Source organism: Thunnus albacares, chromosome 19 (assembly GCF_914725855.1).
Source record: "Thunnus albacares chromosome 19, fThuAlb1.1, whole genome shotgun sequence".
Taxonomy (NCBI): domain Eukaryota; kingdom Metazoa; phylum Chordata; class Actinopteri; order Scombriformes; family Scombridae; genus Thunnus; species Thunnus albacares.
In genome coordinates, this window is record NC_058124.1 from 29,183,119 (window position 1) to 29,194,870 (window position 11,752).

The 11,752-nt window shown below is 39.3% G+C and overlaps 2 protein-coding genes across 1 annotated transcript; both read left to right on the top strand.

Moving 5' to 3' along the window:
- Positions 1–11,752, top strand: part of LOC122970013 (zinc finger protein 160-like) — a 69,543-nt gene that overhangs the window by 16,966 nt on the left and 40,825 nt on the right.
- On the top strand, positions 4,407–5,458 carry LOC122970067 (gastrula zinc finger protein XlCGF57.1-like). The gene has a single exon (XM_044336177.1). The coding sequence runs from the start codon at positions 4,502–4,504 to the stop codon at positions 5,363–5,365; it is 864 nt and encodes a 287-aa protein (XP_044192112.1). The 5' UTR covers positions 4,407–4,501; the 3' UTR covers positions 5,366–5,458.

The window sequence follows — 11,752 nt, forward strand, 5'->3', positions numbered from 1 at the left end:
GAGGCTGGCCTGACCGCAGTGTACTATTCGACTTTAATGATGCGAGCAGTGAGCGGAGTGAATCCGCTGCCTGGCTGTAAATAACCGCAGGAAAACGGCAGTATTCAGTGTAGTGGGCGGAGGAGAGATGGACCGACATCGTGAAGTGCTGGATGTCCTTTCAAATCCTGAAACGAAGCTGCGAACAGAAGGTTTGTGCGGATTTTACTGCTGAAAACACGCTAACGCTGCAGGGAGAGCTAAGCTAACGTTAGCCGCAGCTCGCTCCTGCTGTGAGGTTTTATTTTGTCTTTCTGCATGTTGTGTCTTAGTTTGTAATGTGTTAGCTGTGTGATTCACTGCGGGATCTTTCATTTAGTCATCATGGCAGTAAAACAGATCTAAACTTACACAGTAAAATCTCTAATTGATTGTCAGGCTGCAGGTACAGAAAGTTGCTCTGATGGTTTATAAACTAATAACAGCTTCTCCTGGAAGAACAAAGATGCTCTTAAAGAAGAAAGTAAAACAAATGTAAAATTTAAAACTGTGGACAAAGCTGCAAAAGTGTTTTATTTTAATGATTCATTCATCTAGAGCTGCAACAATAAGTCAGTGAATCCATTTTTTAATTTTATTTTGTTGTGTACTATTGAGTTAATTGCCAACTATTTTGATAATTGATTTATCGTTTGGAGTCATTTTTGAGGAAGAAAATGTCCAAATTCTCAGATTCCAGCTTCTTAAATGTGAATATTTTCTGGTTTCTTTAGTTTCTATGACAGGAAACGGATCAACTATTTATTCATTAAATTAAAATGTTCTATATTGGGATAGGTATCGTTATCGGGATATTAAATGACTTATATCGGGATATGAGATTTTGGTCATATTGCCCAGCCCTATTTATGGATCAAACAACTAATGGATTGATCAAGAAAATATTTGACAGATTAATAGATAATGTAGTTAATCATTAGTTGCAGCTCTACATTCATCATTTGAATCATATCTATAAATGCTACCATATGGGTAGTGAAATGATCAATAATAGGGGTGTAACGATTCTCTAAATCCACTGTTGAATTCATACCTTGGGGTTTTGTTGTGTGTGTGTGTGTGTGTGTGTGTGTGTGTGTGTGTGGGGGGGGGGGGGGGGGGGGGGGGCTATGAAGATAGATTAACTTTATAAATAAACTTCATAAATTAACTAAGTAAACAAATAAAAACCACTTGTCTTAAGACCAGTCTACTATTAACTAATTACTATTAAATTACCGTACTTCCTCTAATAGTGGCTGGGGCCTTTATTTACCTGGCATGGTTTTAGTCCACTTGTCTCCTTAGAGGGAAGGGTCACTGCAAATCAATACAAAGTTGTTGTGAGTGATCGGCTTTATCCTATGATGAAACATTTCTATCCTGATGGGAGTGGTCTCTTCCAGGATGACAATGCCCCAATTCACAGGGCACGAGGGGTCACTGAATGGTTTGATGTGAATCATATGCTATGGCCTTCACAATCACCAGATCTCAACCCAACTGAACACCTATAAGAGATTTTGGACTGGCGTGTTAAACAGCGCTCTCCACCACCACCATCATCACAACACCAAATGTGGGAATGTCTTTTTGAAGAATGGTGTTCCACAGCCTTGGCATTGACTCTGCAGTCTCTGGAACTCCTCTGGAGGGATGAACACCCTGAAATTTGGTTTACAGCAGGCATCAGACACATCAGGTTACACAGAGACATATAAACATTGAACAATAACAAGCATAATAAATAAAAATCCTGTTTCCTTTGAGTAAACCATTAGCTCAAATAAAAACAAAGATACTCCTAACACATTGAACCAGAGACTGATAAACCTCAGCTGGCAAAGATGGCAACAGTACAAGATCTAGTATTATGCACTGCTAGTGAAGTGCAGAATAAATGCTGTGCAGTGGCAGTGCGTAAAATATACAAGAACTCCTTATAAAGTGAATGGTCAGGACAGTTAAGTTAATACTTTGGGCCTTATTGATAACACGCTTACTGTAGCTGGGCTTGCTGCACCCCAATCACCTTACTGGTTACTTTAACAAGCTATACCCAGCCTGTGTTTACTGGACAGGTTGAGGCAACATACTGATAAAACAGTCATTACAACATTACACACCTTAAACAAATTAATCTTTCTTTAAAAGAACAAATGCTGCTGGACCCTATTGCAGACAGCATCAGTGCTGGATTCAAAACTCAGGTTGTTATCAATAATAGTTTCTTAGTATTTATACTTAGGGACAATCTCAACATCCTTATCCTGACTGGTAGTGTGAATATTACCATCAGACTCATGCGAGTGTTGTTGTCTTTATTGTCTACTTTGACAGTATGTTTAGAGTTAAACGTAGCTATCTACCACTTCTCTCTGCTGGAACTGTTGTAATCTGCTGTACACTCATACACTAAATGTCAGGAAGCTGCCATGGAAACATTATACCATTTCTTCTTCGCTGGTTTTCTGTGGCTGACTTGCTCCTCCGCACATGCCCAGTAGGAGGAAAATTTCCCATTTTGGCATTATAACGTTGGCAGACATATTTACAGAAACGAGCTGAATCTCCTGCTGTGGATGTGTGTCATTTTTGCTTGAAAAGGGTGTTTTGCAATTTAGCCAGTTTAATGTAGACATAATCTTATTTCGATAATGGAAATGCTCATTAATCGGAGTCTGAAACATAAGGTTAATTTACTCAGCTATTCTCTACATTTTCTTTGTATCCTACAGCAGTCCACCTGCTCATGAAGGCTGTGGCATACAGCCTAAAGCTTTGGGAATAATGAAGAAAGCAAATCTTAAATTTAGAATTTTTATCACAATTGTTCCCTAGACCAGTCCTTATTTAACAGGGCCAGGGTTAGGATTAGGGTCAGGGCTAGGGTTAGGGTTAGGGTTAGGATTAGGGCCAGGGTTAGGGCCAGGGTCAGGGTTAGGGTCAGGGCTAGGGTTAGGGTTAGGGTTAGGGTTAGGGTTAGGGTTAGGATTAGGATTAGGGTCAGGGCCAGGTTTAGGGTTAGGGTTACATAGCTATTCTTCAGTTTAGCCAATCTAGCCAAATTAGTCGATTACTAGATTAGTTGTCAACTATTAAATTAAACTCCAACTATTTTGATAATTAATCATTTGGAGTAATTTTTAGGAAAATGTTCTTCTCAAATGTGGATATTTTCTGGTTTCTTTAGTCCTCTATGACGGTAAACTGAACATCTTTAGGTTGTAGACAGTTGGTCAGACAAAACAACAAACTTCAGGTTGCATCTTGTGCTTTGCGAAACGGTGATCAACATTTTTCACTTTTCACACGCTTTATAGACCAAACAACAAATTTAATTAATTGAAAAAAATAATCAACAGATTAATCGATCATGATAATAATTGTTTGTTGCAACCCTGGAAAATTCTCTCGTTGTGTTACTATCCCTGTGCTGCAGCTCAGAATGGAAACTCCAAAAGCACGTCTTTAGGACTGCAGCTAATGACTATTTTAATTATCGATTAATTTATTGATTATTTTCCACGATTAATTGATTAATTATTTGATCCATAAAATGTCAGGAAATGGTGAAAAATGTGCATCACTGTATCCCAAAGCCCAAGGTGACATCCTTGAATACCTTGTTTTGTCCACAACCCAAAGATATTCAGTTTACTATCATAGAGCACTTAAGAAACCAGAAAATATTCACATTTAAGAAACTGGAATCAGAGAATTTGGACATTTTTTTCTTACAAAATGACCCAAAAAGATTAATTGATTATTAAAATAGTTGTTGATTAATTTAATAGTTTGAAACTAATTGATTAATTGACTGATCATTACAGCTCTACACTTATTGTCAAAAAAAAAAAACATCTACTTGATTTGATTTACTCTTGTTTTGTCACCTACTCAGAAAAATATTGCCCTAAAGTGCTTCTAGTGTTTGGAAACTCAATGGGATACCTTAAACATAAAATATGGTTATCAAGTTTGATGGAACAAAAGTTCATGTGTTTACATTAATAGCTGTCTGTCCGTCTGTGTTTCAGCTTTACCTTTAGATGTGCGAAAAGTGATTGTTGGTGAAGAAGAGCAGCAAGAAAGGAGCTCCAGTCTGGACCAGGAGGACCCAGAGCCCCCACACATTAAAGAGGAACAGGAGGAACTCTGGATCAGTCAGGAAGGAGAGCAGATTCAAGGACTGGAGGAGGCTGATATCACCAAGTTCACATTCACTCCTGTCCCTGTGAAGACTGAAGATGATGAAGAGAAACCTCAGTCCTCACAGCTTCATCAAAGACAAACTGAACAGATGAAAACAGAAGCTGATGGAGAGGACTGTGGAGGACCAGAACCGGCCAGGAGCTCAGATCCAGATAGACATTTACAACCTGATACTGATGACAGGTCTTCAAATTCTTCTGAGACTGAAACCGAAGACAGTGATGAATGGAAGGAGACCAGTGAACCTCAGTCAGGTTTAACGTCTCATATGAGTTGTGATGAGTTGAATTCATTTAGCTGCTCCGAGTGTGATAAAAAATTTAGCCAAGAGGGACACCTGATCATACACCGGAGAATTCACACAGGGGAGAAACCTTTCAGTTGCTCAGTTTGTGGTAAAATATTGGTATGCAAGGGGTCTCTTAGGAGGCATATGAGAATTCACACAGGAGAGAAACCATTTAGTTGCTCAGTTTGTGGTAAAATATTAGTATGCAAACGGTCTCTTGGAAGACATATGAGAATTCACACTGGAGAGAGACCTTTTAGTTGCTCAGTTTGTGGTAAAAGATTTGTTTGCCAAGGGTCTCTTAGGATACATACGAGAATTCACACAGGAGAGAGACCCTTTAGTTGTTCAGTTTGTGGTAAAGGATTTGTATGCAAGTGGTCTCTTAAGAGACATAAGAGAATTCACACAGGAGAGAAACCCTTTGGTTGCTCAATTTGCGTTAAAAGATTTGTATGCAAGGGGTCTCTTAGGAAACATATGAGAATGCACACAGGAGAGAAACCCTTTACTTGCACAGTTTGTGGTAAATCTTTTACTCAGTCAGGTCTGCGCTACCACATGAAAACTCACACAAGAGAAAAACCATTTAGTTGCTCAGTTTGTGGTAAAAGATTCAACCAGGAGGTGACTTTGCAGCTACACATGAGAATCCACACAGGAGAGGAGACATTTAGCTGCTCTGAATGTGGTAAAGACTTTGGCATCAAAATATATCTCAATAGACACATGAAAATCCACACAGGAGAGAAGCCATTTAGCTGCTCTAATTGTTGTAAAAGATTTAACAAAAAGGGAAATCTGCAGAGACACATGAGAATCCATTCAAGAAAAACCATTTAGCTGCTCAGTTTGTGCTAAAAGGATTTATACAAAAGGTACATCTGTCAAGCTACCTGGCTGTCCACAAAGGGGAGAAGTGCAGTGTTTGCTACCAAAGATTCAGTTGGTCTACACAGTTCAAAAGACACAAGTGTGTTGATAGTCCTCAGTATGCCAGTCCTCAACTGAAACGGATGGAAACAGAAGCTGATGGAGAGGACTGTGGAGGATCACAACCATCCAGGAACTCACATCCAAATAGACATTTACAACCATTTACCACCTGGCACGTGTGCGCCGCGTTCTTGCTCCGACGCGGTTTTGCTCCATCCTCTGCATGGCGCCCTATTCCACCGGGAGCGTGTCAGAAGCGTGTTTTCACTGCGGGGAAGCCTTCCACCGTTTAAAGTCAGTTGCACTCCTAATACAGTAATTACAGCAGCCTAGTCAAAGCTGATAAAGTCCCTTAAGGCTACTGTAATTACTGCAGTAGCAGGGCAACTAAACTGCCCATTTTTGTTAACTTGCTCAGATTTCGTTGATTTGGTAATTTTCCTTGATTTTTGTGCTTCTGCTATGGTTAAGCAGGCTACGTAGTTAAATGGTTTCTTTATTCATCTGTTTTAATTGCGTGTATTGTTGATATACGACCAGGAGTCTGCACGGGGTGTTTTATTTTGAAAATTGACTGGATGCTCAATGCTGTTTCTGTGTCTCACTTCCTGCCCAGCTCGATCTGCTCTGTGCTGCTTGACGTGGCCTCCGTAAAAAATAGACGAGGCGCCTATCTGTAGCGCAGCGGAGTGGAGAGCCGCTTCTGAAACACGCCGAGGCGCGCCCGGTGAAATCGGATACATTGACTAGAGTGGCAGCGATCAGCCCTGGCAGCTGCATCAGAGCTGGAACGCGGTACACACACGCGCCCGGTGGAATCTAGGGGTTAGTACTGACAGGGTTTCAGACTTTCCTGAACCTTAGACGATTATTATTGGAAGGAGATCATTGAACCTCAGTCAGGTTTAGACACCATATGTTTTCCTTTAAAGTGATGTAATACTGGCGTAAAAACTTGTTCTTGTGTTACTGAACTCATTCAGACGAGAAACTTTTCAGTTGCTCACGTTCATTTCACACAAGCGGAAATCTCTTCAAATGCATTAATGTTTATGGTAAAGGTTTGTCCTGGTGTTTTTTCAATAGACTGAGTTTCAATATTAATAGTATTGTGTGTTTTTGGTATTAACAGCAGTAAGTGCTCAAGAAAATTTACAAATTGAAACAACTATCAACATAAATTAGTCAACAGTAATGTTAAAGGAAACACGAGCCAAACTGACTAACTGCTTTGGTAATTTGGTAATTGGGCTTTGGAGTGGACTGGACAAAAACTTATTTGTCCAGACTTATTAAGGAAAGACTAAATACATACGAGAAATAGGAAGAAATTACTTTTAACTGAAAATTGAAAGGATAACAGAACTCTGAAAAAATGTGTAGGAGAGAACAGGGAAACATGAGCCACTTTTTACATTTGATGATTTTACTGCAAAATAAAAGTGTATTTGTTTCAAAGAATAGTTACTATATATACTTCAGGTTGTTGTGTACCCATGGAAATTAAAACAAGTTATGTAATTGTTATGGTTTTAGAACAGTGACCCATCAAAAAAAAGTTAGTCCTATGGCACAACTTACACCAAAGTAGGGGTAAAATGAGCATGGGGATGGGGTAAATAGTGCTGCCATTAAATACTGATATAAAAATGACACAAAATCAAACAATTTTGAGATAATGATAAGGCAAAAAATCATTCTTTCAATTAAAATTATATGTTTGTGTCCTGTTGTTCAACATGTTACCTAAACACTTTCAGTAAAGATTAAACTGTGATCTTTGTGTGTTAGCTACAGAAAGAGACAGGTGACAAAGGAAAAACTGGTCCAGGTCTGAATGTTTGACCCCTACAGTGAGGGGATCTGGTGACTCTGTTATGCTTTGGGGGGCATTTTGCTGGCATGGTTTGGGTCCACTTGTCCCCTTAGAGGGAAGGGTCACTGCTAATCAATACAAAGTTGTTCTGAGTGATCAGCCTTATCCTATGATGAAACATTTCTATCCTGATGGGAGTGGTCTCTTCCAAGATGACAATGCCCCAATTCACAGGACACGAGGGGTCACTGAATGCTTTGATGAGTATGAAAATAATGTGAATCCTATGTTATGACCTTCGCAGTCACCAGATCCCAACCCAGCTGATCACCTATAGACAGCGCTCTCCACCACCATCATCAAAACACCAGATGAAGGAATGTCTTTTTTAAGAATGGTGTCCATCCCTCCAGAAGAGTTCAGAGACTTTTAGAATCAATGCTAAGGCACATTGAAGATGTTCTGGTGGTCCAACACCTTACTAAGACACTTTACGTTGGCTTTTCCTTTAATTTGTCACCTGTCTGTATGTAAAGCATGTTTGCTTGTGGCTTAAACTTAACATTAGTCAACAATTAGGTATTTATTCATCAACATTGTAACACTTGTAACAGGGATCAAACATGAACAGGGTCTCTAGTCTCTAGAATAACGGAAAATAATTTTCGGGGTTAAATCGAGCCATTGACTCAACTTCCCCCAATATCACTGGCACGTTTTACCCAAAAACCTCCATTTAGACAAAACTGTTTCACACAGCGGCTCAGATCCACATTTATGCTGAGTTTATGACCTTGTTTTGTAGCTTATGCTGATTTAAATTAACATGTAATAATGTCCAGAACTAAGATACAAGACTGATAACTTAAGTGACATGATGAATTCACGTGCCATGACAAAAATCTGTTTTGCTGACCAAGATGTCCAAGATGGATTGAGTAATGTGAACTATACTTTCTTAATTTGTGGTCACATGATTATTTATGTTTATGGTTACCTAGATAAAGGGAGTGGCTCATTTTACCCCGTTCTCCCCTAATAATTTGTTCAGAATTTTAATGTAATCCAGCCATTTATTAAGGGTTTTTCAAAAATACTCAGCATAAAAGTTTCCATGTCAGGAGTTGATAGTGACAGTGATGATTACAGTTATGTGTAATATAGATGCTGTTTTTTAAACTTTGTAAACTTATTTATACTGTTGCCTTTTTCCTCTATGATTGTTCATGTTTTTTTGTTTGAAATAAAATTAACTGAATAAAGTGAATAGCATTGTGTATCATTAACAGTGAGACAAGGGGCTCCGCGGAAACTTATAAGAAATAAAGTGTGAGTGAGCCATAATGATCTGAATTTTAATGTTCCAGCTGATCTTTGCTCTGTTGGTCTGATTATTAATAATTATTAATGATAATTTACAATAATTAGGAATATTCACGTTTATGTTAAATTATTAAGAATTATAAATAATTTAAGTTGGAATACTCAGCTTGTTACAGAAAAATAGATCCATGTCACAGAAAACTGGCTGGTATGAAAACAAGTCTTTGTATGAAAAGGGCTTTGTTGGATCACAAAAACTTTCTGACCTTAAAGCTATAATATGTAATTATTCCACATTAAAATGTCTAAAAACAACTAGACCTATGTTATATATGTTGTTGAGTTGTGTACTTACATTATCCCAAATGTTTCCAACAATGTTCAAACCCAGAGAAATCTGTAATTTAATCAAAGTAACGGACCGTTTCATTTGGTCGCCTGTCAATGGCGTCATACCTCTAAATTTGCCAATCAATGACACATTTATAATCATAATGTTGATTTATTACTTTTGTGTGATTAATTTCATTATTCTTTTAATTTATGTTTGAGTCAACATTTTATTTTGCTCTTAATATTCATTTTATTTTATCTTTAGTTGTCTCACACCTTTCATTTTATTTTATGAGCGCTACAAACTAATCATTGATTACATTTCTAAGATATACATACATATATATATATCTGCGGACAATGGTTTATAGGTCCATGTGATGAATGAATGATATTGACAGTATAAAGTGCAGCACAGCCGTGCATAAAGGTTGAGCATAATGACAGCTGTTCTGGCTGTTGAAGAACCTTGCCAGTGCAACACGATTTGTGAAACTGCACTTCTTCTTACCTGTTTGTTTCACTGACAGGCAGAGCAGGTGGCGAACTGATATGAAAACAGTTGGTTCAGGGTGTGTCTTCATCCATTTATGGATAATTGTGGGAGTGGAAATGAGGCTCCTGCAGTTCCTCAATGACTGAGATTTATAAAACAGAACCAACTGTATGCACAGTTTTACAAATCTGACTAAAAGAATGCATATGCATATTTCTAGCTTTGTGTGTACACGCAGTTTTAGTCATGAATCTGCACAGAGTTTTATGCATCTGGCCCCAGGACTCTTCCTAGAGGTGCCTGGCCTGGCCTTGGTAAGAGAGGTGACCAAGAACCTGATGGTCACTCTGGTTGAGCTCCAGAGAACCTGTGTGGGGATGGGAGAAACTTCCAGAAGGACAACCATCACTGCAACACTCCACCAATCTGGGCTTTATAGCAGAGTGGCCGGATGGAGGCCTCTCCTCAGTGAAAGACACATGAAAACCTGCTTGGAGTTAGCCAAAAAGCACTTTTAAGGACTCTCAGACTGTGAGAAACAAGATTCTCTGGTCTGATGAAACCAATATTGAATTGACCTCAGTTCTAAGCATCATGTCTGGATAACCTTATCACCTCCCCGATACCATCCGAACAGTGAAGCATGGTGGTGGCAGCATCATGCTGTTGGGGTGGAAAACCTGATCCAGAGCGCTCAGGACCTCAGACTGGGCCAAAGGTTCATCTTCCAACAGGACAATGACCCTAAGCACACAGCTAAGACGATGCAGGAGTTGCTTAGGGACAACTCTGAATGTCCTTGAGTAGCTCAGCCAGAGCCCAGTTGAAAACAACTGAACATCCCCAGAGAGACTAAAAAATGGCCGTCCACTGACAGTCCCCATCCAACCTGATAGATCTTAAGAGGATCTGAAGAGAGGAATGGCAGAAAATCCCCAAATCCATGTGTAGTGACTTGATTTGGACAAACAAAAAAACCTAAACCACAGTGAGGAGCTGTTACCGAGATATGTAATTGACGCGTCGTCATGCGGCGGCTCCATGTAGTAAATCAAACATCTGCGGACTTGCGCTTAAGATGTATTTATTTACCACCATGTACCAATAAAGCCTTTGCTATACACACACTTACACCTATAACTTGCATGAAAACAAACAAAAAAGGCTTAAAGATTAGCCTCTAAACGGCGGTCAAAAAACTGGGTGCTTCTCCCGGTAGCAGCACACCTGAGGAGTAATTGCCTCTTCTACATATGCATTTCCATATGCTGCTGTCCAATACGCCACCTACTGTGGCAGGGAATGACCTTAACACACACATAGATACAAATGGCTCTAACACCATGTGTGTAAAGGGTGTCGCGTTTGCAGCATCTTTTCAAACAATTAGTCCTCACCATAATTATACAGTTACATTACAATTTTATTTTGTTGTTCACACATAATTTTTTCCTCCTTTTTGTATCCAGACCTTGACCGAAGCCATTGAACAGCTAGAGACAAGCATGTCATCCGTGTTACTTGAGATGAGGAGCATTTCAGAGGAGGTACCAGCCGATGAAGCAGCTGACAGCGACTTTTTTCCCCACACTAGCAAATCTACCTCAACACACACATCTAACTCATATCAGCAACTGGACGCCCCAGTCAATTGTCTGACAGGCTGTGGGTTGTGAATGAATGAAATGTTTGGAAATTGTCATGTGGGGTTGCCACTGATGCGAGGAAAATCTTCAGCTCTGGGTCCAAGATAAGGATAGAGTGGAACCGTCTGGATGGGCACAGTAGAGTGTGGCAGTCTTGGTTAGAAGTTTTAAACTTACAGTTGCCAAAGAAGACAGTTCATTATTTGGTGCAGTCTGGCGGTGCGGTGTCTCACACCAGTGGTTCATGAAGCCTGTACAGAAATGCAGGAAGAGCTGATGACAGATATGAGAGAAATCTCAAGCACCAGTGCAAAGTTTGATGTCTGTGGAGATGCAAGGTGGGTAGTAACCAATAGTAATTGCAAACATCATGTTGTGCTTATTCTATTTATTCTAGAACAACTACAGTATTTTTCTCTACCAACAGAACAGATTCCCCGAGGTTACAGTGCAAAATATTAATGCTACAGCTTTATGGATGACTCATCAAAGTAAATAATTATATCTGATCTGGTAAAATTCAGTTCATTTTTTTCTGTTAACTTTTATTTGACATGGGTGGATTCACACATGAAATATATGTAATTGTCTGCATAAGTGTGTTTTGGCATCGTGATTTTGTTTTTTTCTGTCCAGGTTTCTGAGACCACAAGCTAACCTGAGGTGCTGGCATCCTCTGA